The sequence below is a fragment of the Scyliorhinus torazame genome, chromosome 4, assembly GCF_047496885.1.
Source record: "Scyliorhinus torazame isolate Kashiwa2021f chromosome 4, sScyTor2.1, whole genome shotgun sequence".
NCBI lineage: Eukaryota > Metazoa > Chordata > Chondrichthyes > Carcharhiniformes > Scyliorhinidae > Scyliorhinus > Scyliorhinus torazame.
Window position 1 is genome coordinate 196,258,969 of NC_092710.1, and position 27,269 is coordinate 196,286,237.

General features: G+C 46.1%; 1 protein-coding gene across 2 annotated transcripts in view; it reads right to left on the reverse strand.

Moving 5' to 3' along the window:
- LOC140410676 (macoilin-like) overlaps positions 1-22,663 on the reverse strand; it is a 179,095-nt gene extending 156,432 nt beyond the window's left edge. The window contains exons 1-3 of one of the 2 annotated variants that reach the window (XM_072499062.1): positions 22,459-22,663; positions 22,219-22,302; positions 21,370-21,461 (exon numbers count right to left, since the gene is read on the reverse strand). In XM_072499062.1, coding sequence (XP_072355163.1) covers positions 21,370-21,461; positions 22,219-22,302; positions 22,459-22,554 — 272 coding nt within the window. In that variant the 5' untranslated portion in view covers positions 22,555-22,663. Of the gene's footprint in view, positions 1-21,369; positions 21,462-22,218; positions 22,400-22,458 lie in introns of those variants that run through there. The other variant, XM_072499061.1, reaches the window with a different exon arrangement.
- Between the last annotated feature and the right edge of the window lie 4,606 nt (positions 22,664-27,269).

Consider the following 27,269-nt stretch of genomic DNA (forward strand, 5'->3'; position numbering starts at 1 on the left):
TTTCCTGTGTGAAAACTGAAGAAAAATATTCATTTAGCACCTCTCCTATCTCCTCGGACTCCAAGCACAGCTTCCCGCTACTGTCCTTGACTGGCCCTACTCTTACCCTAGTCATTCGTTTATTCCTGACATATCTATAGAAAGCTTTAGGGTTATACTTGATCCTACCAGCCAAGGACTTCTCATGTCCCCTCCTGGCTCTTCTTAGCTCTCTCTTTAAGCCCTTCCTAGCTAACTTGTAACTCTTGAGCGCCCTAACTGAACCTTCATGTCTCATCTTTACATAAGCCTCCTTCTTCCTCTTGACAAGTGTTTCGACTGCTTTAGTAAACCACGGTTCCCTTGCTCGACCACTTCCTCCCTGCAAGACAGATACATGCTTATCAATTGTGCCCATCCCCTGCAGTTTTCCTCTCCATCCGATGCATTCTAAGTCTTGCCTCATCGCATCATAATTGCCTTTCCCCCAGATATAACTCTTGCCCTGCGGTATATACCTATCCTTTTCCATCACTAAAGTAAACTTAATCGAATTGTGGTCACAATCACCAAAGTGCTCACCTACCTCCAAATCTAACACCTGTCCTGGTTCATTACCCAGTACCAAATTCAATACGGCCTCGCCTCTCGTTGGCCTATCTACATCCTGTGTCAGGAAACCCTCCTGCACACATTGGACAAAAACAGACCCATCTAAAGTACTCGAACTATAGCGTTTCCAGTCAATATTTGGAAAGTTAAAGTCCCCCATAACATCTACCCTGTTGCTTTCGCTACTATCCAGAATTATCTTTGCAATCCTTTCCTCTACATCTCTGGAACTTTTCGGAGGCCTATAGAAAACCCCTAACAAGGTGACCTCTCCTTTACTGTTTCTAACCTCAGCCCATACTACCTCAGTAGATGAGTCCTCATCAAACGTCCTTTCTGCCACCGTAATACTGCCCTTGACTAACAATGCCACCCCTCCCACTCTTTTACCACCTTCCCTGAGCTTACTGAAATATCTAAACCCCGGCACCTGCAACAACCATTCCTGTCCCTGCTCTATCCATGTCTCCGACATGGCCACGACATCAAAGTTCCAGGTACCAGCCCATGCCGCAAGTTCACCCACCTTATTCCGGATGCTCCTGGCATTGAAGACACACTTTAAACCACCTTCCTGCCTGCCGGTACACTCCTGTAACTTTGAAACCTTACTCATGACCTCACTACTCTCAACCTCCTGTATACTGGAGCTACAATTCAGGTTCCCAAGCCCCTGCTGAACTAGTTTAAACCCTCCCGAAGAGCATTAGCAAATTTCCCCCCCAGGATATTGGTACCCCTCTGGTCCAGGTGTAGACCACCCCATTTGTAGAGGTCCCACCGACCCCAGAATGAGCCCCAATTATCCAGAAATCTGAAACCTTCCGTCCTGCACCACCCCTGTAGCCACGTGTTCAACTCCTCTCTCTCTATATTCCTCGTCTCGCTATCACGTGGCACGGGTAACAACCCAGAGATAATAACTCTGTTTGTCCTAGATCTAAGTTTCCATCCTAGCTCCCTGAATTCCTGCCTTATATCCCTATCCCTATGATAAATAACAAGTAACATTCACACAAGTACCAGACAATTACCATCTCCAACAAGAGAGGCTCTAATCATTTCCCCTTGACATTCAATGGCATTGCCATCTCCCACTATCAACATTCTGGGGGTTACCATTAACCAGAAACTGAGCCGGATTAGCCATATTAATACTGTGGCTACAAGAGAAGGTCAGCGGCTGTGATTTCTTCAGCAATTAACTCACCTCTTGACTCCCCAAAGCTTGTCCATCATCTACAAGGCACAAGCCAGGAGTGTGATGGAATACACTCCACATGTCTGGATGAGTGCAACTCCAACAACACTCAGGAATCTTAACACTACCCAGAACAAAACAGCCCATTAGATTGGTATCCCTTCCAACTCCTTCAACATTAATGCTCTTCATCACTATGCACAGTGGAGGCAGTTTGCACCATTTACAAAATGCACTGCAGCAACTCACCAAGGCTCCTTCAAAGGTATCTCCCAAACCCGTGACCCCAGCCATCTAGAGGAACAAGGGCAGAAGATGCATGAGAACACCACCACCTGCAAGTTCCCATCCTAACTTGAAACTATGTCATCATTCCTTCACTATCACTGGGTCAAAATCCTGGAACTTCCCTTCTAACAGCACTGTGGGTGTACCTAGAACACATGGACCTTATCAAGGATAATTAGGGATGGGTAATAAAAATTCTAGCCGAGCCAATTCCCGTGAAAGAATGAAAAAAATGGTCATGTTTATTATGATTGCATACCATTCCCCATTCCAGGGTATCCTATTTTACCTTAAATTAAATGAAACAGTTTAAAACATACAGCCTTGCAAGATCTTGCATTTGTAACATAAAACATTCACATTTTTAAGTTGGTGATATGTTTCAGCCAATTTCTCAGTGTTTCACAATGGAAGATACCTTTTCCCACTGTGATTGGATATTGTCAGAATCATTCAATCAGATACATTGGAGAGCAGGACTGATACTTGTCAGAGTGGCGAGGGGATGGACTGTAATTGATGGGCCAAATAGCCTCCGTGTGCACTGTAAATTCTATGAACAATCAGTCGTTTTGATTCTTTGGGCGAAATTCTCCGGAAACGGCGCGATGTCCGCCGACTGGCGCCCAAAACGGCGCCAATCAGACGGGCTTCGCGCCGCCCCAAAGGTGCGGAATGCTCCGCATCTTTGGGGGCCAAGCCCCAACATTGAGGGGCTAGGCCGACGCCGGAGGAATTTCCGCCCCGCCAGCTGGCGGAAACGGCCTTTGTTGCCCCGCCAGCTGGCGCGGAAATGACATCCCCGGGCGGCGCATGCACGGGAGCGTCAGCGGCCGCTGACAGTTTCCCACGCATGCGCAGTGGAGGGAGTCTCTTCCACCTCTGCCATGGTGAAGACCGTGGCGGAGGCGGAAGGGAAAGAGTGCCCCCCACGGCACAGGCCCGCCCGCGGATCGGTGGGCCCCGATCGCGGGCCAGGCCACCGTGGGGGCACCCCCCGGGGCCAGATCGCCCCGCGCCCCCCCCAGGACCCCGGAGCCCGCTCACGCCGCCTTGTCCCGCTGTTCAAAAGGTGGTTTAATCCACGCCGGCGGAACAGGCAATTTATCGGCGGGACTTCGGCCCATCCGGGCCGGAGAATCGAGCGGGGGGGCCCGCCAACTGGCGCGGCCCGATTCCCACCCCCGCCGAATATCCGGTACCGGAGACTTCGGCAACCGGCGGGGGCGGGATTCACGGCAGCCCCCGGCGATTCTCCAACCCGGCGGGGGGTCGGAGAATGACGCCCAATGTTTCTGATGGCAGCGCACCCCCGCCAGCAGGTGGAGTGGGGTGGTTACACTGGGAAATCCCATTGACAATCAGCAGGGAGATAGAATCCCAACACCAGTGATCAGTGCGCAGCTGAGAAACCCCCGGCCGACGGACCAGAGAATCCCGCCTCTTATCTTTGTGTTGTTTGCAGATAAATTTAAGTTAGAAAAGCTTTAGATGAGCTCATTTACAGGTATGTTTAATAATCCCCAGAATAGGAATCAATGGACAGCATGGTGGCACAGTGGTTAGCACTTCTGCCTCACGGCGCCGAGGTCCCAGGTTCAATCTCGGCTCTGGGTCACTGTCCATGTGGAGTTAGCACATTCTCTCCGTGTTTGCGTGGGTTTCGCCCCCACAACCCAAAGATGTGCAGAGTAGGTGGATTGGCCACGCTAAATTACCACTTAATTGGAAAAAATGAATTGGGCACTCTAAATTTATTTAAAAAAAGAATAGGTAACAAGGGCACTGCTAAAATGAAGCTCTAAATGGAGTATTATCATTATCTGTAATAAACTTTATGGTGCATGTCCGACTGTTGCCTTAAGTGAAGGTTTATTTTCTACAAGATGAATTGAACTCCTCTTTTGAGTTGAGGAAGACATTCCCCAGTGTCAATGCATTACATGTTTAGCTCTTTCATAGCAAATGTGAATTTTCAAAGTTTGGAATCAAAAAGGGAATGGGGTTTGAAATGGTGATGATTTTCAGGGAATCTTAAAAATTATTTGTGAGATTCCAAACATTTAGGATTTTATTGCAGTATGTTGTGACGCAGACTATTGGCCTGTTTATTGTTGGAGCCTCAGCATTCTGTTCATTCAATAATTTAGAATTTGTTGTCAATTTGCTTATGCATACACGATGGAGGTCCCTTTATTACCGTGTAGACAAATGGTAGGGTGCACACTATCCGTATTTGCAAGGACAGCATCAATGGGGATGTGTAACGATTGATGAGAACAAAAAACAGGGTAGATGCAAGAAGGATAGTCCCGATGGTGGGGGTGTCCAGAACGAGGGGCCACAGTCTGAGGAAACGGGGGTTAGGACTGAGATGAGGCAATGAGGAGAGATTTCTTCACCCAGAGAGTGGTCAGCCTATGGAATTCACTACCACAGAAAGTAGTTGAGACTGAAACATTATATTTTCAAGAAGCAGTCAGATATAGCACTTGGGGCGTAGGGGATCAAGGTTTATGGGGGAAGGCGGGAATAGACCATTGAGTTGGATGATCAGCCATAATCATAATGAATGGTGGAGCAGGCTCAAGGGGCCGAATGGCCTCCTCCTGCTCCTATTTTCTATGTTTCTATGTTTTACAAACCAGAGGCAGCAGATCATCTCCATCTGGAAACACAAAGTTCAGCTCTCCTTGTCTGATTCTGCAAATAATATTTTTGTGCGCTTTAACTTTATGTTAACGATTAATTACTTTTATTTCTGACATAACAAAATAAAGACATGAAAATGGGTCAAAAGAACAAGACTGGCCAAATTTCTGTTGGGGGTAATCACTTGCTTGTGCGATGCTTCTTTCTGTGTTACAGAGGCACAAATCTCTTTCATTTAAATGTTAAAATGGCACACAAAACAATGTCATGCAATCAAATTAATTGTTTGACTCAGATTGTTGCCAAAAGCTTTTAAAACTAAAATCATGCTTGAAAAGCACAGCAGGTTGATCAGCGTTTAAAGGCGGAGATGGCAGATTGTGGCCCTTTGTGCACACACCTGCTGTAATTCTGCTAGGTGTGTAGCAAAAGGGCCCCAAGAAAGGCCATCACCATTGGACATAGTGGGGCTGCAGTTGGTTACTCCCAAGGCAGGATGTTGGTACACCCCTGACCTATCAATGGACAAGCAGGGCCTCAGCTGTTGATGCACCAAGTGAGGGAAGGCCTATTGGGCTATTTGCAGTTGTGGGAACCTTCTTTCGGTTCACATTAGTTGTGTGCCTCGACCTTTGATGAATTAACAAATTATTAAAGGGAGATAATGGGGCCATGAATGATTTATTTCCACTGTGACGTCCATAGTCAACCGCTCCCACATTTGCTAACCTGCAGCACAGTGTGTGAACTGGGGGAGAAGCTGGGAACCCACCATTGCGGTAAAATTGAAGGATCACCCTCAGACCCATTGAACTTTAGCATGGCCATCATTAGAGCTTTCATACAAGTGGATTGTGACGCACATGGTCACTGTGGATTTTCAGTCCCTTTGATGTTTGGATGTGATCCTATACCTGAGCTGAGTTTCTGATTCTTTCATCGTGCTGAATTTTAGAAGTGGGGGGAGGGGGACATGGGGGAGACACAAATGTACAGCACCAGCCGGCATGTCAGTTTGAAGAAGCTGATCCCGGTACCAGGGCAGAGAGAGGGCAGGACAGGATGTCCTTTCTATTGTCGATTAAAGTATTTAAAAGTTCAGATCTTGTTGGAGGAGGAAGGTAGAAGTTTGAAAGGGGGTTCATGGGTTTCAGGAGATGTTCATTGCAAATCTCTGCAGGGCAGCAGCAAAAGAGAGGGGAACAAGTCATGGCTGCCCCAGAGCATCACTCCGGCTTCATAAGAGGGTCACTTCTGTAAAGGGGGATGCAGCATTTGGCAAGGAGGTAGCCAAGGTGGTCCTGTACAGGTGGCAGAGAGAGTGGGCACTCAGTGCTCAGGTATTGAATGGGGTCACCCCTCTACACCACTGCTATTTCAGGGGCAGAAGAGCAGGGATCAAGGCAGCCAAGGAGAAATGGGTGGCCACTAGTCCAAAAGCAAGGCTGCAGCAGGCAATGGGAACACGATGGTCAGATTTGCATAAATGGTTATTTTTATGATATGCATAAGCAATCATGTAAATACTAATATATATGATCTCCAACCAGCAGGTGGCAGTAGGGAACAACCACCGGACTCTGATACCTTGAGGAGTCTGGAGATAGTCGTCATAGTGGATAATTATATTTGTGGTAGCTCTTCAATAATTTATTATAGTTAGTAGTTTTTTGATATATTTCTCAGAGTTATCATGCATGTATTTAATAATAAACATTTAATGAGTCAAGAACTAGATGTTCTCTTGTGCATGATTCGCACCGGCCAAGCACCAGAACATAACATTCTGGGTTGCTAAGAAATGCAAACAGGTTTATTAGTGAGCCTGATACAGAGATTACTGTAGGAGTGTATACAATAAAAGATTTTAATTTAAAAATTAACAGGAACTGGAATTAGTCTTTTTTATAAATGTCTGTAAAACTTTCTAAATAAATTGTTTTGCATTTTCAAGAAGGTTTAGAATAGATTCATGTTATAACCTGCACGAGATCTACAGGATTGAAGCAACTAGTCTCCCCATGAGCCTCGTTGAGTACGAGCTGCCCCGCTGAGGGGTGGGAGCCCATCGCCTTTGATATAAAAGTCGGCCAGGTTTGGAATTGACACCTCAGACCCGATTGGGATCTGAAGAGTATTGTACATATTATTACTTTGTAATAAAACTGGTTTATCTTTATCCACTCGCCTCGGATTCGTGTGTGGTCATTAAAATTCCAAAATGGCAGAAAGGGCAACAAATAAAATTTCAGAAATGTAAATAGTCTGATGGTAGTATGATCGTCTTAACCCTCTCTACTAAACAACAATGAACCTGGTTTACTACAGAGTGAAAATGGATGGTCTACCAGAACACTTCAGTTTTGAATCTTTGACAGCTTGAATTGAAGTTTTAAAACTATCATAACAAACACTGCTATCAAATGCTTCAAAAGCATTTTTCCAATGTACAATTAAGGTATAACAGAGTACAAAGTATTATGAGTTTGCTTATGAATACAGCTCTTACAATAACTTCTCACATTGTAAAAAAAAAGCCAGTTAACTCAGAGAGTCAATCACAATTGAGTCATGAGCACAAAGTCCTCTCTAATTACTTCAAGGCCGTTCAAAAATAACATTTTGATAACCATTGGTATCCGGCAGGCAGGGCTATGAATGTTTAATGAGTAGACTTGTCCAGCCAAAGACAAGTAACAACTGGAAATCACATTGACATATGCCTGAGATCATTATTGCTATTGAATTCTGCATTTCTTCACAGATAGGCAAGTGAAAATCAATTATCATTTAAAAATATAAATATTTTAAATGGTCCAACCAAGATAGAACTACATTGTTTCAAATTGAGTTTAAACATAGAATGGCAGGCATCAAAATTTTTATGGAGAACTGGGCAGAGAATGCAATTAATGCGACAATTCTGAGTAAGGGCACCCAGCAGCTTTACAATTCTGTGACAACCAATAAAAACACTCATAGTGATCCCACAGTGACCTAACGTGGGTTTTTACAAAGGGCGGAATTTGAACCACGTTTTTTCAAAATGTCCACTCTGGTGAGAAAACCAGGGAGAATCCTGCTGGTGACGATGGCGGGAAAACTCACCGTATGTTCAGCCTTTTTGACAATCTTTTTTTCCATGTGATTCAGGGTACGCTCATGCAGCTTGTCTCTGAGACACTCGCCTCAAGAAACCTTATTCGCAGTAATTAGTGGAACGCTCCTTTTAAACGCCTCCCCAGCACTCGCCTGCGCATGTCACAAGTCCAGTCAGGGCGATGACTGCCAGGAAGACAGCACCACATATTACGAAGGGAGCCAGCCCTCAGCAAACTTCTCAATGAGGTCAAGAAGAGACGGGAAACCCTCCACCAATGATCGGACAGACATTCATCCAGCAAAGTGATCTACGCCTCCCGGAAGACTGTGGCCATGATTGTGAGCACCAGCTCACTCCAACAGCGGACGGGGCTACAGTGTCATTCCAGTGAAAGTCTGCCTCCTCAGGTCTCCCTCAGCTCCCGTTAACACAACCATCACACCTGCACAGTGATTTCAATCACACCCACCTCCTGGGGGCACAGCACTTCCATGCGCTACCAATCCACCCCATAATCTGGGGGGAGCTCCAGTGCCACTCAAATGCCTGCTCCCACTCACCTCCCACCTATGCGACACTTCATCCCCAACTGACATGGCATGACTCCCACCTACACTCTTCCCATCTGCCTCATCGCAGGACAAACTCAAGTGCTACAGGGGTGAGCGGGCACAGCCAGCTGGAGTGATGCTACAGCTCAAGAGCCCAACCCCATTTAAGGAATGAGCCCCTGAGCTTGCTGGCGAAGAGCAGGATCGCTCCTGTGCAGAGGACAAAGTTGAGGCCAAGGACACAAATGATAACCCACAACACAGCCAGCCATGGCGCAAGCCTCACGTGAGTGACCTTTCCATATCAGTATTCCCATTTCCTGCACTAATGCCATCTCCCTCCCACTTCGGCAGGTCAAGCAGCAGACCAGCCCGGACAATGCTTGTGGCTCCTGGACACCACGGACCAAGGAGCTGCAAGACATCTCGGAGACCAACACTGAAGTGGCATCGCATCTTTCACCCACACCCTCCGCCAGCACAGATGCTCACACCTCGGTGGGATTAAGTAGTAGGCAGGCTTCAGGGTCACTCACGGTGAACACCTCATGGCTGATGCACAGCGGGTGGAGACAGGGACGTCCCAGGGATCCAGCACTCAGAGGGATGCCAGAGCCCAGGACTCTGCTGAGCCCCTGGCTGATGACATGCCCCTGGGTCCGGTCATCCAAGAGCTGCTCGAACTGCAAAGGCAGAGTTGGAAGTGGTGACAGCATCCCTCCTCGGACTGGAAGAGCCCCTTCTGTTCAAGGAGATGGTCCTGTCAGTCTGATGCAACACGGCCAACACTGCAAGGGTGGTGTTCATTGCACAGACCTTTGCACAGGAGGTGCACTCCATGGCGGGGATGTCCGCTCTGCGGTTCAGCTCATGACCTCCATGGCTGTGGGAATGCACAGGTGTCAGCGCCAGAAGATACAGGGTTTCTGGATCTCACTCCAGCTGTCTCTTTATCCCATGGAGGAGCCCTGGGGCTCCCAGGCACCCAAAGGGAAGAGGATCAGCAGCCTGGGGCCTTCCACCCAGGAGACCCTGGGGACGTCCAGTCCACATGACACCGCCTCCCTGTGAGTGACCCCCCCCCCCCCAGCCCGGCACACAGAAGAGAACAGCACTGCTACATCTGTGCTGCCCGAAAGCAGGCCAGGACCCTCAATATCCTGTCCCCCCCTGGGGACGCCCACCAAGGTAATCTCAGACAACAGGGTATGGAAGTCAGCAGGTTGCCTAAACCTCAGCTGTGGATCCTGGGCATACACCCAGATGTAGTAGGAGGGTGAGGCAGACTATGAAACAAGAGGCATCTAGTGAACACAGATAAACCTCGGCACTATTAGAGAAAAGGCACCATTGAAATAACTAGCTAGCATTAAAAAGTACTTTGATCACCCTTAAAGAGTCTCCATGCTGTCACATCTTGGCGTCAGGCTCCACAAACCCCGCACAAAATCGGCGCTTCATCCCTGTGCAGTGTGAGAATGGCAATGCTATGTCTCTCAATCTTTTTGTGATTTATGCATAAGGACACCCTGGTCCCTCTGCACAGCAGCATGCTGCAATTTTTTACCATTTAAATAATAGTCCATTTTGCTGTTATTCCTACCAAAATGGATGACCTCACATTTACCAACATTGTACTCCACCCGCCAGAACCTTGTCCACTCACTTAAACTATTTATATCCCTCTCCAGACTTCTGTATCCTCTGCACATTTTGCTCTACCACTCATCTTAGTTTCATTTGCGAACTTTGACACATTACCCTTGGTCCCCAACTCCAAATCATCTATGTAAATTGTAAACAATTGCGGACCCAACACTGATCCCTGAGACACACCACTGATTGGCAACCAGAAAAACATCCATTTATCCCCACTCTTTGATTTCTGTTCGTTAACCAATCATCTACCTATGCTAATACACTACCCGTAACACCATGTGCCCTTATCTTATGCAACAGCCTTTTGTGCGGCACCTTGTTGAATGCCTTCTGGAAATCCAGATACACCACATCCCGACTGGTTCCCCGTTGTCCACTGCACTCATAATGACCTCAAAGAATTCCAGTAAATTAGTGAAACTTGCCCTGCCTTTCATGCACCCATGCTGCGTCTGCCCAATGGGACAATTTATATCCAGATGTCTTGCTATTTCGTCCTTGATGATAGACTCAAGCATTTTCCCCACTACAGACGTTAAGCTAAATGGCCTAGATATCCGTCTTTTATCTATTTCCTTTCTTAAACAGCAGTGTCACATTTGCCATTTTCCAATCTGCCGGGACCACACCAGAGTCCAGTGAATTTTGGTAAATTACCACAAGCACATTTGCTATTTCCCCCGCCATCACTTTTAGTACCCTGGGATGCATTCCACCAGGGCCAGGAGACTTATCTACCTTCAGCCCCATTAGCTTGCCTGACGCTACCTCCTTAGTGATAATGGTACATTGATGTCGCTTCTGCTACTTGATCGCAATCAAAAGAATTGCCAGCTCAATTCCCAGAGAAGATCAAAGTGAATGCTAAGGAGGCTTGACAATGCCCTGACCAACATCCCTCTCAGGATCTGAAACTTCCAGCCATGTGCATCACCCTCAGTCAGCACCTTTCCACTGAGTCTCACTCACTCCTCTGTCAATAATTAGCCACTTCCCCATTAACCCACCTGCATGAAGCGCTTCGACCACTGCAAACCTCAGTGGTCCTCCATTGGGGACCTCCGCCTCCAGGCGGCACAAGAAATGCCAAGGCATGTCCGGGCAATGGGTGAGGGCAAAGAAGTCAAGGATGTGTAGTAGCCCATACATGAAACAGTGCGAAAGGACAAGGAGGGCATTTCCGTGAGGAGGCTCACGCTGTGGGTGGGGGGAGGGTGGGGGTTTGGGCGCCGGGGCTTAGGGCCAATGTGACATTCAGTGGGGATTTGCTCAGACGGTTAAAATTCGACCGCCAATTAGTGACAGACTCATGGATTGTGCATGTGCTTACTACATTTGCATAATTGACTCATCAAGAAAGGGTCAGTGACTTGATTAAGCAACTGGATTCCCGTAATGGCAGGTGATGCATGTGTAGACTGAAATTAGCATGTCAACTTCATCTTTAGAGGGCACCCTCATTCTCACAGCGCAAAAGGGCTGTGGATTAAACAAGCCTTTCAAATTGAACAGACAGCTACGCAGAAACTAATCCCTGACAGCCAGACCTCCAGAACCAGTGCTTTACACTTCCATGCAGCTCAGCCCTCTGGCTTCAAAGTGTTGCTTGATTTTGGGGGTGTTCATTCTCAGTGCAGTTGGTCTAACCCCTATGTGAAGGTTTTCAGCCCTCATGAGGCTGGAAAACAAAATTTAAAATCAGAGCATCTAGGAAGGAAAAGCACCTTCACAGCACTCACTGGGGGCCACAGGGACAGCTTCCCTGCCTGTGCCCCCCTCTCTGGGGTAGGTAGTCCCCAGCTCCTATGGTCTCCTTGGGGGGCCGCAAGGAGACTGCCATGGTGAAGCCGGTGGTTTCACCACACAGCAAAGGGCCACTCCTCCTATTATTTCAATTGGTTGCCTGCCTCCACTTGGCAGGCAATCACATCCAATCCAAATGCTGGGAAACCTCCCCATTGCAGGATGGCTCACCATTACCACCCCCCCCCCCCCCCCACACACACACACCGCCCCCCACCTCCCACCTCCCGCTCTCCACCTCCAAGCCTGTCACATGCACTGGGAAAATCATATCCATAAACTTATTTCTAATTATTTGAAATAGATCAAAGCTTCTGTTAAAATAGCAGAAGATTCAACACTGCCATTTCAAAGCACATGATGTTACTGAGTAAATAACTGAAACAAAGGTGTGTATTTTATATTCTTCAAGAGCTATGCTCTGATCTTTCTACGCATCAAAGAGCTGAAAAAGGGTAAGCCGGAAACCTTGATGCATAACATTGTTTGTCCCAGTCGGATCGTTATTATGTCTGACCTCTGTTTAGGTTAAACCTGAGCAACAGCTGCTCCTTGTTAGAATTCAAAGGTCCCTGATGCATTGCATGGCATAGTATACACAAACAAAAATTATAACAATAGAAATCCTTGTCCTATGAGCCAATCTGTCTTAATATTCCTTGTGGAGAGGAAGATTTTTTGAATTATTACTTATGGTAAAGTTGCAAACACAATTATAAGGTCAATGTTTATGATTTCACTGCAAATGGTGAACAAAGGAAAACGGCCTTGTGGGAAGGTATTGGTGTTTTATATGCAAGGGGGGTTGAAATTCTGCAGTGGTTCCATCAGTTTTCCACTCTAATTTCAGCAATCTTTTTCTATGTCTACAAGTAAAGGGACACTGCATCAAGTGAATGATTTGACGTTAACTGCAAAATGTTTAACTTTTGTATTTCACAAAAGTGAATACAAAACCTAAACTGATAAACATATTCTGCCATGCATGTATGATTAAAAAGGCTCCACGCTTAATTAAAAAGGAGAAGGATTATTAGAAGAAAAATGTGCAAATTATGATAATCACCAGGAAATACCTTATTCCAGTGTGAAGCCCACTGATTTTCATGTCACACATCAATTCTTGGTTCAGATTCAATCTATTCTGTATGTCATAGTTAGGAAATTCACTCTGCTGCCCTCAGCTGCCGTAAAGCATTTTCTGTGAAATCTGCCAAGAAATGTGTTTCCACTGCAAATCATTCTAGCTATTTTGAAGATTTAAGTAGGTGGATATTGAATACTTGTGTCACCAACTCTGCCTCTAAATCCCTGTCAGTCACAGCCAGAAGCCAGTGCCAAAAACATAATATGCAAATCTTTGAGATAATCTTCATTATAAAGCTTGAAGGTATCAATCTTCATGACAAATGACACTAAGAAGGAAAAATTACACTCTTAAGTGTTGAAGAATTATACCATTGTTAATATTCTTTGGAGGAAAAATTATTTTTATCTGATCCCTGTAACAAAATTGAAAATCCAAGTGCAAGTGACATGTTTATAATTTCACTACAAAGTGGGAACAAAGGAAACATCCTTTATGTTGAGTTGAAGTTTAAAATACAAGGGAAAGTGGAGCAGCACAATGTGTATGATAGCACTTCAGTGTGGAATAGTAGACTGTGGCCTATTTAAGTTCTTAGTGCAAGATAAGTCTTATGGAATATCATTTTTGAGGGAAACCTGGAATTTAAAGACCAGTTAGCTTAAAGTATGCTGCCAGGAAATTGCTAGAGTCTATAATTAAAGAAGGTGGCTGAATACCTTCAAAATGGTTCAGTTTATCAGAAAGAGACAGCGTGGATTTGTAACGGTTATCTGATTAGATTTGTTGAAGTAGCCAGTAAAGTAAGGATAAGGATATTTGCAGCTGTTATTTAGATGGACTTCCAGAAGGCATTTGATAAAGTCCCTCACAAGATTTGGATTTGGGATTATTGTCACGTGTACCGAGGTACAGTGAAAAGTATTGTTCTGCATAAGTCCGGACAGATCATTCCATACATGAAAAAACATCGGACATACGATAAATGCACAATACATAGACAGCGGGTGAGCATACGGAGTGTAGTGCAATTCAGTAGAGAAGCTGTGTGCAGAGATCAGTTCAGTCCATAAGAGGGTCATTCAGAAGTCTGGTAATAGCCGGACTTCTGAAAGAGACTATTGTCTAAAGTTGCCATCCACGGAATTGAAGGAAAACTGCTGATCTGGTTAGCAAATTGGCTGAGCAGAAGGAAACAGAAAATAGGGATAATTAGCAGGTAAAATAATTGGCAGGATGTAACTAGTGGTGCCCTGCAAAGATCTCTGTTTGGGCCTCAACTTTTCACTGTACTTATTAACATCTTAGATGATCCATAGAAAACAACATAGCCAAATATGCTGTAAACACAACATATGCAGTATTGTAATTAGTGTAAAAAGAAGAGTAAAATTATAAAGAAACATTAATTGACCAAGTGTATGGGGGAAAATGTGGCAGATGTCAGTGTAGGCAAATGTGAGGTAATCCATATTTGATCTTAAAAGGATACAATGATAGAAAGCTAGAAATAACTGAGGTCCAAAGAGGCTTGGGGGGTACAGACATAAAGGTCATTAATTCCTCATACACAGGAAAAGAAAATAATCGCAAATGGCAATGGAATTTTCGCCGTTTAACCCAGGCGTCTAGAATTCAAGGAGGTAGAAGTCATGCTTCAGCAATACAACAACCTGGTTAGACCACATTTGCAGTATTATGAGAAGTTCTGGGCACCAGAGCTTGGGAAGGTTATTGCTGTCTTGGAAGGAGTATAGTGGAGATTTACTAGAATGATAGCTGGGCACTGAGAGTTATGCCAAGTGGAGAGATTAACAATTGAAGGATTCAAGATGTTAAGCAGAACACAAAGATAGAATTGCTTTTGTTTGGGAAGTCCAGGATGAGGGAACAAGTCAGACCTCTTTGAGTAAAGTTAGGAAACACTTTTTCATGCAAAGGGCATAGAAGTTTGAAATTCTTTTCTGCAAATGGCAATTAATACTAGACCAATTGTTAATTTTGACACTGAGTTTGATAGATTTATATTAGCTAAAGGGTATTAACAAAGGCTAAATTATGTGCATGAAACTTGGTCACAGATCAGCCATGATCTCATTCAACAGGTTAATGCATGGGTTAAATCTCTTATGGAACAGGCACAGGCTAAGTGGTCTACTCCTATTCCCATATTGCAATCTGTGTATGATAATATTGATTATTTATAAGGTTTGATGTTTGATTTTTTTTAAAAATATGTTTATTAAGAATTTTTCAACAAAACTTTCAACCATACAACCCCCCCCCCCCCGCCCCCCCCCCAGTAACAAAAAAGAAAAGAAAAGTTGCATAGCAAGACATAAACATATCAATTCAACATAATACAGAACTTTGTACATTGGATTCCTCCCGCACATATCGACTTTCCCAAACGTTTATGTATTTTCTTGCTCAAGTGCCCCCAGGAAAAAACCCCTTCCCCGTCCACCGTTCTCCTCCCTCCCCCCGAAAGAGATGCCCCCCCTCCCCTCACCCCTTCCCCCCCTGGGTTGCTGCTGCTGCTGTCCGACCTTCATCTAACGCTCCGCGAGATAGTCTAGGAACGGTTGCCACCGCCTGGAGAACCCCTGCACAGACCCTCTCAAGGCAAACTTTATCCTATCTAACTTGATAAACCCTGCCATGTCATTTATCCAGGCTTCCACACTGGGGGGGCTTCGCATCTTTCCACACTAACAAGATCCTCCGCCGGGCTACCAGGGACGCAAAGGCCAGAATGCCGGCCTCTTTCGCCTCCTGCACTCCCGCCTCGTCCGCCACTCCAAATAGTGCTAGCCCCCAACTTGGCTTGACCTGGACTTTCACCACCTTAGATATAGTTCTCGCAACACCCCTCCAGAACCCATCCAGTGCCGGGCACGACCAGAACATATGGGCGTGGTTCGCCGGGCTTCCTGAGCACCTCCCACATCTGTCCTCCACCCCAAAGAATCTACTCAGCCTCGCTCCCATCATATGCGCTCTGTGAATAACCTTAAACTGTATCAGGCTAAGCCTGGCACATGAGGAAGAGGAATTAACACTACTCAGGGCATCAGCCCACAGACCCTCTTCAATCTCCTCCCCCAACTTCTCCTCCCATTTACCCTTCAGCTCCTCTACCAAAGCCTCCCCCTCTTCTTTCATCTCCTAGTATATCGCCGACACCTTGCCCTCTCCGACCCATACACCAGAAATCACCCTGTCTTGAATCCCCTGTGTCGGGAGCAATGGGAATCTCCTCACCTGCCGCCTCACAAACGCCATCACTTGCATGTACCTGAAAGCGTTTTCCACGACGTAGCTGAGGATGGCTAGTCTGGTTGTGCGGAAAACGCATTTCTCCTTGTTGTAAGTGAGGTTAAGGGTTTGGGCGGTTAGGAGAAATCTCTGGAGGTTGGCATCGTGGTCCTGCTGATCATGGCCGCAGATGGTGACGTTGTCCAAGCACGGAAATGTGGCCCGCAGCCCGTACTGGTCCATCATTTGGTCCATCATTCTTTGGAAGACCGAGACCCCGTTTGTGACGCCGAAGGGGACCCGGAGGAAGTGGAAGAGGCGGTCGTCTGCCTCAAAGGTCGTGTAGTGGCGGTCCTCTGGGCGGATTGGGAGCTGGTGGGACGCAGACTTCAGATCCACAGTGGAGAACACCCGGTAGTGTGCAATCTGATTAACCATGTCCGCTATGCGGGGAGGGGGTACACATCGAGGTGCGTGTACCGGTTTATGGTTTGGCTGTAATCTACAACCATTCGATTCTTTTCCCCGGTCCTGACGGCCACCACTGAGCTCTCCAGGGGCTATTACTGGCCTTGATGATCCCCTCCCTCAGGAGCCGCTGGACCTCGGACCTGATAAAAATCTTATCCTGGATGTTTCTGGTGTCGACTGGTTTACAGTCGACGGTGAGATTTGCAATGAGCGGGGAAGGGCTGACTTTTAGGGTCGCGAGGCTACATATGGTGAGTGGGGGTAGGGGCCCGCCAAATTTCAGAGTTAGGCTCCTGAGGTTACACTGGAAGTCCAGTCCCGACAAGAGAGGAGCGCAGAGGTCGGGGAGTACATATAACTTAAAATTGGCGTACTTGGCGCCCTGTATTGCGAGGGTTCCGGTAATGCACCCCTGGATCTGCACCGATTGCGACCCAGAAACGAGGGAGATGGTTTGATGTGCCGGGAAGATTGGGAGCGAGAAGCGTCTTACCATGTCTGGATGAATTAAGCTCTCCGTGCTCCCGGAGTCAAACAGGCAGGGCGTTTCGTGTCCATTTACCCGGACGGTCATCATGGAGCTCCGGAGATCTTTGGGTCGCGACTGGTCAAGGGTGACCGCGCTGAGTTGCGGGTTGCCGGCATGGTCGGAGGTGCTGAGGTGGTACCAAGATGGCTGCCCCCATCGGTCGCACGTGTCGGGCGGCATTGCAGATGGCGGCCAAGATGGCAGCCCCGTCGGTCGCACGTGTCGGGCGGTGAGGAAGGTGGCATCCAAGATGGTGGCCCCCATGAGTCGCACGTGGTGGGCCGTGTGGGTGAGGATGGACAAGATGGCGGCCCCCGTGAGTCGCCCATGTTGTGCGGGCTGGAAGATGGCTGCCCCCACAGACAACAGGAGGCCGATGACGCGTCCAGAGGGGGCGGAGCCGGTAGGCAAGCTGCTACACTGTGGGATCTGCGGGCCTGTGAGTCTGAGAGTCGGGCCTGTGATTTTGAGGGTTTGGACCTGGCCAGGCAAACCTTAACGAAATGTCCTTTTCTTACACAGTCGCTGCAGTTCACGTTCCGGGCCGGTCAGTGCTGCCTGGGGTTCTGATGCTGGCCGCAGAAATAGCAGGGTGGCCCCCCATGGTGGGCGGGCAGCTGCGCGGCACAGGCCTGGGGTACTCTTTGGTCGGGTGTCCCCGAGGGGGTCGCGTGATCAGACGGGAACGCGTTGAGGCTTTGGAACGCTACTTCTAGAGAGGAGGCTAACTTAACCGTCTCTTCCAGGTCTAGGGCACCTTTCTCGAGTAGGCGCTGTCTCACGTAGTTGGACCTGACTCCAGCCACGTAGGCCTCCCGGACGGCGAGGTCCATACATTGAGTGGCCGTAACGGCCTGGTAGTTGCAACTTCGTGCAAGGACTTTGAGGTCACGTAGGTACTCTTCCAATGATTCCCCGGGGCGTTGGCGGCGAGTAATGAAGAGATGCCACGCATATATCTCGTTCACGGGCCTTACGTAGAGGCGCTCTAGCATCGCGAGGGTGTCTGCGTAAGTGGAGGCTCACTCGAGTTGCACAGAGATTCGATGGCTCACCCGGGTGTGGAGGAGGCTCAGCTTCTGATCGTCAGAGACGGAGGGCGAGGAGGAGGCGGCGAGGTAGGTGTTGAAACAGCGGAGCCAGTGCGAAAAAATCCCTTTGGCCTCCAGGGCCTGCGAGTCGAGTTCCAGTCGGTCAGGTTTGAGGGCCGATTCCATTGTGCTGTTGTAGTTGATTAAATTGATGCGACCATCAATTCACGCGGAACCAAGAGTAGAAGTAAACTGTGGCTTTAATCAACTAGAATAGTGCCTGCCTGCGACTGCTCTGCTACTGGGAGCCGCCTACAGGGCTACTGCTCTTTATACCTCCCCTCAAGGGGTGGAGCCTGGGGCGGAGCCCACAAGGCACCAACATGATACATTACAGGTAATACCTTACAATGGTCCATAGGTGTAGCCCACATGGGCAACAGCGTGATACAGTTACATACATGGTGAATGGTTACTGCAATACGTTCACCACACCCTACATTCCTCATTAGGTCTCTCCCGTGATTAGTGTCCTTAGGCTACCACCAGGAAAGGCAGCTTCTCTGCACCAGCCGCTAACCAACACCTGTAAGCCACAGTACATAAGAAAATACCAGTTACAGTCCCGGCTGAATCTTTCACCAATTAACTGCACAAGCCATACCACAAATCATCACTCACCTGAAAGAAGAAAAGAATAAGGGAGACCAAAGTATTAAAGAACAAAGATAGAAGCAAAAAGGAAGGAAACAGGAGCTGAGGAAGAAGTAGTGAGAAGTAGGAGCGGAAAGAATGAGAAATGAAATGGGAGAGGGAGGGAAATTAGAAGAGGAGCATAGTGACAGTGCAGAGATGGCAGAGACAGCTGAGAAAATCTACTCGGGTAGCAGAAAATAAGATGTTGAGGTGTACTATACCTGCCTGTCACAGTACACCTCATGTGCTATGGTCTATCCCTGTTATTGCCATTTACAGGCGCTACTTGACGGAACATACTTCTAGACTTAGGGTAGTGTTGACAAAGCATCCAAAATTCAGCAGTGGAGGCACAAAACCTAGTGGGGGCATCCTCTTCCCCCAAACATGCACCCACTCACATATCAAGTTGTCAACCTTGGCCCAGTGGTGGTGCTCTCCCTTTATGTCAGAGGCTTTTGGGTTTTTACTCCACTCCTGAATCTTGAGTATGTTTACCATGCTTCACACCAGTGTAGTAGTAAAGGATTTCTGCATTGTCAAAGATACTCTCTTTCTAAAATACAGACAGCTGGTATATACATAAAAACAAAGATTGAAGGGCAGCGCGGTAGCGCAGTGGTTAGCACTGCTGTCTCACAGCACCGAGGTCCCAGGTTCGATCCTGGCTCTGGGTCACTGTCCGTGTGCAGTTTGCACATTCTCCCTGTGTTTGCATGGGTTTCGCCCTCACAACCCAAATGTGCAGGTAGGTGGATTGGCCACGCTAATTGCCCCTTAATTGGAAAAAATGAATTGGGCACTCTAATTTTATATTAAAATAAACAAAGATTGATGTGTAATCTTTTGTGTTACAATTCAACTTTTTTGAAATATTGATGTCCTGTCCCTGGGGTCGAAGTGAAAGGTGACCCTGCTTCAGTTAACAGTGGAACCTGGGGCAGCATATTGCCTGTGACAGTCAATTAAGAGGCCATTATCGTGCCTGCCATCCAATTAAGCACTGTGACCCCCAAGGATTGCCAGCCCAGTCAGAGGGCTGATAATGCAACAGCCTCAGCAATATTACTGTTCGCTCACCGGGGAGAGGGTTTCTGAGGAGGCAGGAAGTGGCCCGTTATTGGCCACACAAGTAGCTCAATTGACCTCCCAAGAGGTGTCCAAGCCACCAACCTTTCCACTGCTGGCAACATGGGATGGCATCAGGAAGAAATCATGCATCCTTGATTTTGCCAGTCTTCCCACCTCCCAGCCCATCCCAAAGGACCCAGAAAATTCTAGCCATGACGTCTACTAGAGTGCAAATTCCCATTACTCAACAAGCACACATAGGATCAATTATAGTCACAGATAGATTAAATTCACATGACATCACCTTTAAAATGAAAAGTGTTTTCTGAGGAAATTAACATTTTGCAAAGGTGTTTGCTTTCTCTATTTTATGTTGATATCTCTTAGTCACCAGGTTTCATCCTGTAAGCAGATAGACGCCCTAATGCCTTTGTTAAACAGAGCATGGGACTACCACCTGGCAAAGGTCCAGAGTTATGGAAAAACCCCTATCATCAGCAAATTATTTTGAGCCAAGCTTGGCTGCATATTACACAGATGGACACAAAAGGACATGGTACTTTTCGATGAACAGCATCAGTTAGTTCTCCTGCATGAAACAATTCCTTAACCAACACCATCAAAATTAATGAACTGGTTATTCATCCCACACTATTTATGAAGCCTCTCTGTGCCCAAACCTGTTGTTACCATTGCCTATAAAACATTTCAGAAGCAATTCATTGGCTGCAAAGCACTTTCCAGAGAATATGTACAAACACATCTGTTTTTTCTTATCTTGTGAATTAAAGGCAAAATATTCTGCTCGTCCAATACTAATTGCAACATCTCTGCATTTTCTGATGCACAGAATCAGCACGTATTATTTACTCATGACAACCATTTAATTGCAGTACTAATCCTTCAAGATTGCTGACATGTAGCGTTTAAATATTACAAATATCTTAATGAAACTTTAATTACACTGTATATTCTAATTTCTATATTGTTGGATTGATGCAGGAAACTATTCCAACAGTCAAGAGGGAACAGGGATGCAATTTTACCAGAAATAGCTGGATCAAAAACCATATCTTATCACATCAAACGATTTCTCACATCAGTCACTGCGTTTACTGTTTCCCTGACAACTAACATGTAAGCAATGCAAATATGTCCTCCTGTTGTGTAATTGTCAATATCACGTGCTTTAAAATACAGATATATCACAATGTAAAACTTCGATAAAATGTCACTAATTCATCGAGCTGGCATTTCGGTCTGGACCGTTGCTTCAGTGTGAAATGAGTAACGTATATTTGATCTCAAAGTGGAGGGAAACTTTAGCAATTTAAAGTGTATTCGTGGGTCATTCTCTTTTTGTTCGCATTTTTCCTACCTTTCCATCTTTCCTTTGTACCAATTTATTCCCCTTTCACTGCCTGTCACACAGTAGATTAATGGACCGTTCATAGTCAATGGACAGAACATCTAGAATCATTTAAGAATGAGCAACATTACTGATGGACCTTCTCACGGTGGATGATGATCGTTTTATCTCTTTGATGAAAATATCTCGGGTGGGGGGTGGATGGGCCGAGGTGCTGTGTTGATGCCTCGCAAGCTGCATGTTAATATGTGACTGTGCTCTGACTGAGGAGCGCTTCGCCCGGGTCCAGATCCAGTTCACTGGGAAGGGGTTAAGAGACCTGGGTATTGGTTTAACGGTGGTTTGACGGGTTGACTGGGGGAAGCGGCCCGTGACCCTCGCTCGCAGCCAATGTGCAGCTGGATGGGAGAGACAGCCTGTGATGTCTTAATAAAAACCCGAGGGACAATCGTGAGGCATCCCAGACGGCCGCCTGTAGAAAGCAGTCAGACAAAGAGGGAGGAGGGTGTTTAAAGAAAGGTTTGGCTGAATGAAACCGCGCCACTCCTGAATGATGTGCTGAATGATCACTGGCATGGAGCCACCTTCACCGCTGCAGGTGGAGGGAACTTCTGTTCGGCAAGTTCAATTGCAACGGGGCAACAATTATACATTCGCACTTGTAAGACGCGCCATCAATTGGTACCCACTTGACTGTATGGAGAGGGGAAGAGAAAGGATGTCTCTTTCATTGGCACAGATGTCTGTGCGGCGCTGGCTGCCTGAGAGAGGGCAATGTGTAAACCGGGTGATGTGCAAACAATAACCGGGGAGACAGACGGCAGGCACAGCACAAAGAACATGGACAGCAGCCCTTACCTTGCTGAAACCCCCTCCGCGATCTTGCTGCTTTTTAAGGGTGGCATCATCGCCGTCAGTCGCCCACTTAAATCGCCCAGTCTGCTGCTGCTGCGGCTGAGATTTGGAAATAAATATCGCGCCACAAAGAATGAAAACATAACCACATCAAGAGATTCAGATGCAAAGATCTGGATGCCAAAACCCGCCCTAATGCCCCCGACGTACACGCACTCCCCCCCCCCCCCCCCTTCCTGGTACCCTCGCCTGTGGTGTGTATATGGATTTACGTAGCTTCCAGGCTCTTGGGATGTTTGTACAAAAGATGCTCCAGCCTTTCATTCTCCTCCCCACCATTGATGTCAGTCTTGTAGCATTGGCTTCGGTAGCATTTAAAGCGCAAATAATCCAAGGTCATGTTTGCTTTGTAAAAATACAGACCTGTTATCTATTAAAATGCAGAGCAGCGAAGCCACATGTCACGGATTTCAATTATTAATGATTGTTGGACTGTCAAACTGGGCGCTCCATCCTGAAAGGGCTTGGAGAAATATCGACCATATCCCAGTCAGGGCTCTTCGCTGTTTGCATTAGTGCAATGAGTTCTAAGCCATCTCCAGACCGAGCAGTGGAAATGATGGTGCATATATTCATAGATAAACTGTTTTTTCTTCTTCCTTAAATGCATTGTCAAATTACAATTTAAATAGCTATAAGGAATATTCGGATTTATCAATTTGGGACGTCAAGAGTCTGTACTGGAAATGTATAAATTAAATTGCTGCTAAAGTGTGACATCAATGATCATATTAGGGAACCTAAATAACTTTGACCCTGGCAACGTGGTCCTGAGGAAATGTGTGCAAAAAGGCATGTTTAAGGATGAGGAATAGACCAGGCACTAAACAACTTTCATTTGGATTCACAGAATCATAGAAATGACAGAACATGCGGGTACTCGGCCTTTACAAGGAGAGTCATGTTATAAGCCCATTTCTCAGTCCTTTTCTGTCACGCCTTTTCAAATACTTGCACAGCTCTGTAAGACTATAAGATTATATCAAATCCAGAACCAATTTTGTCTCCATACTTTCTACCTAGAATCTCACTAACCTAATATTGCAAATCTCGATCTTTTCTTCCCTCTATTGTGTCATGGGTAGAATCATAAAAGCATCATAGAATCTCGACAGTGCAGAAGGAGGCCATTCAGCCCATCAAGTCTCCACTGACCCGCCGAAAGAGCACCTTACCTAGGGCCATGCCACCACCCTATCCCCACCTAACCTTTTAGACACTAAGGAGCAATTTAGCTTGGCCAATGCACATAACCTGCATATCTTTGGGCTGTGGGAGGAAACCGGAGCACCCGGAGGAAACCCACGGGGAGAATGTGCAAACTCCACACATGATGTTGAGATGCCGGCGTTGGACTGGGGTGGGCACAGTAAGAAGTCTTACAACACCAGGTTAAAGTCCAACAGGTTTGTTTGGAATCACTAGCTTTCGGAGCGCAGCACCTTCATCAGGTGAGTGACTCACCTGAGTCACCTGAGGAAGGAGCAGCGCTCCGAAAGCTAGTGATTCCAAACAAACCTGTTGGACTTTAGCCTGGTGTTGTAAGACTTCTTATCAAACTCCACACAGTCACCCAAGGCCGGAATTGAACCCGGGTCCCTGGCGCTGTGAGGCAGCAGTGCTAACCACTGTGCCACCGTGCTGCACTGAAAACACTTCCCTTTTTTCACTGTTCATTATCCAAAATTGCACCACTTTATATTTCCCTGCATTTAACTGTATCTATTGCCTGTTCGGTTGGCCTGCCTGTGCTGTCCTGAATCCTCATGCAGTGTTCTCATAATTGACCATTCCTATTAATCTGATGTTATAAGCAAACTTCAATATCATTTATTTTATGCTTATAATTATATTCTGATAATTCCTACATCGTGGTCAGTGGAATATTTCAGGATAGAAACAATTTGAAGAGAGTTGTATAGGATTAAATAGGATATTGGGCACAAAAATGGGTCACTTACCACAAAAAGTCCCTGCCAGTATTTATGCTCCACTCCAACTTATCTTTCCTCATCTAAATATACCATCATAATCAAGTGTTACCTTTTCCCTCAAATGCTTGTCTTGTTTCCCCTTAACTGCATCTGTACTATTTGCTTCAAACACTCCCTATGGTAGTGATGTTCCACATTTTGCTGTTCTTTGGGTGAAGACATTTCTTCTGAATTCTCTATTTGATTCCTTGGTGACTTGGGGCATATCTTACCTGCATTCTGTTAAACGCCGGTTTAAATGTTTTCCATTGTCATCCGGCCTTATTTTTTTGTTGTTGCCAATATTGTTACCCATATTATTTTCCCAAGTTCTATTCTCAGTCCCTCAGAATCAGCTTTTCCCCAATTTACAATCTAGTTTTCATCATTCTTATGTCCTCTGTCATAATCTTTCAAGCATAACTATATATGATTGAAATACATTCAATTTATAAAACCGTGTGACACTATTAAGTCTATTGGCTACACTATGTGAAGCACTGTGCCGATCTTTGCTGCTGTAATTTCTGACACAATCATCACCTCTGTTGTCAGTCTTGACATCGATGGTCAGTGTCCAGCCAACTTGATAGGGTGGCTGCAATGTACAAGATGCTGGTATATATTCTTTACAGGACTAGCCAATATTCTCAGCATAATAAGGGCTCTATGTGGCAAAGTTCTGCATGCACATGCTAAATTACCCTGTCAGTCACAGGAATCATCACTGCTTCTCTTTACTGCAATGCATAGTATTCATAAGGCGGGGGGAAAAAAATGGAGACTGTTTCAAACCTGAAAAAAACCAGCAGATGATGGAAATATGCAGCAATGCTTCCAGAATCTAGAACAGTAAATGACCTGAGAGTAGGTGTTTTGCAAAACTGAAAAACAAGAAAGCTTTGTAATCAGAGTGAAAAAAATGAAGTGTGGTGAGAAAAGAGAGCAAGAAGCAGAAACCAAGCCATAGGAATGGTCTCTCCTGTCAAAGAGAAGCGTGATGAGTTGAATGTTACACAGGCATTTAGACAGGCAAGGGCTAATTAGGGAAAGTCAACATGGCTTTGTAAGCGGAAAGTCATGTCTTACGAATTTGATTGAGCTTTTGGAAGGGGAAACCAAGAAGGTAAATGAGGGCAGTGCTGCCAAGTTGTCTACATGGACTTTAGCAAGGCCTTTGACAAAGTACTGCATGGTAGATTGTTGCAAAAGATTAAATCTCACGGAATCCAGGGTGAGGTAGCCAATTGGATACAAAATTGGCTTGGCGACCAAAGCCAAAGGGTGGTTGTGGAGGGTTGTTTTTCAAACTGGAGGCCTGTGACCAGCGATGTGCCTCAGAGATTGGTGTTGGGTCCACTGTTATTTATTAATATATAAATATTTGGATGTGAATATAGGAGGCACGGTTAGTAAGTTTGCAGATGAACCAAGATTGGTGGGTTAGTGGATATTGAAGAAGGTTATATAAGATTGTAACAGGATCTTGACCAATTGGGCCAGTGGGCCAATGAATGGCAGATGGAGTTTAATTTGGATAAATGTGAGGTGATGCATTTTGATAGATCAAATCAGGGCAGGACCTACTCAGTTAATGGTAGGGAGTTGGGGAGAGTTACAGAACAAAGAGATCGCGGGGTACAGGTTCATAGCTCCTTGAAGGTGGAGTCGCAGGTGGAGTGGGTGGTGAAGAAGGCATTCAGCATGCCAGGTTTTATTGGTCAGAATATTGAATACAGGAGTTGAGACGTCTTGTTGAAGTTGTACAAGACCACACATGGAATATTGTGTTCAGTTCTGGTCACCCTATTATAGGAAGGATATTGTTAAACTACAAAGAGTGCAGAAGAGATTTACGAGGATGCTACTAGGACATGATGATCTGAGTTATAAGGAGAGACTGGATAGACTGGGACTTTTTTCCCTGGAGCGTAGGAGGCTTAGGGGTGATCTGAAAGAGGTCTATAAAATAATGAGGAGCAGAGATAAGGTAGATAGTCAACATATTTTCCCAAAGGTAGAGGAGTCTAGAACTAGAGGGCATAGGTTTAAGGTGAGAGATACAAAAGGGACCAGAGGGGAAATTTCTTCACACAGAGGGTGTTGAGCATCTGGAACGGGCTGCCAGAGGCAGTGGTAGAGGCGGGTACAATTTTATCCTTTAAAAAGCAGCTAGACAGTTACATGGGCAGGGTGGGTATGGAGGGATATGGGCCAAATGCGGGCAAGTGGGACTAGCTTAGTGATAGAAACTGAGCGGCATGGACAAGCTGGGCTGAAGGGCCTGTTTCCATGTGGTAAACATCTATGACTTTCTAACAAGATTTTGCAAAGCTAAAAATAAATGAAAATGAGTGGATGGGGATATCTCAGTGAGATATTGAAAAGAACAAAAGAACTTGGAAATAGTTAAGTGAGACAGTGATTTAATGGAAAGTAAACATCCAAAGTAATTCCAAACTGGAAGCAAATTTAAAAAGAAAGAGGCAGGGAGAACTGAAACAAAAATAACAAATGCTCGAACTCTGAAAGCATGTCTAATTTCTTCACTGGTCAAATGTTGCCTTCAACAATGGGTGGGTATTACAGGATGTAAACTCCATAATCCATGATATGAATTATAGTCATGCAGAAAGCAAGCATAAACACTTAACCTGAAGGTGCCTGGAGTCATTCCTGGACATCGTCTTGCCACAAGTTGATGCCCTTCCTCCTGGTTCACTGCCCAGAACCTCTACCCATTACTTGATTTGAAACATTACGTGGGCACAGATTGCAACAGGTATCACCAAGCATGAACCTGGCATGGTGGTCCTCGCGATGTGCTAAGAAGGTAATTATTTAAGGCAGTTACCCCCAAAATCCCCCCTCCACAATGCATGCCCTGCCCACCCCGACCCTACCAGATCCCCTCACCACACCCCCACCCCAGCGACCCCATAAGATGGATGACACTCCCCTCCCAGGAACCCCCTTAACTAGGGAAACTCCCACAAGGGACCCCCTAACTAAAGGGCCCTG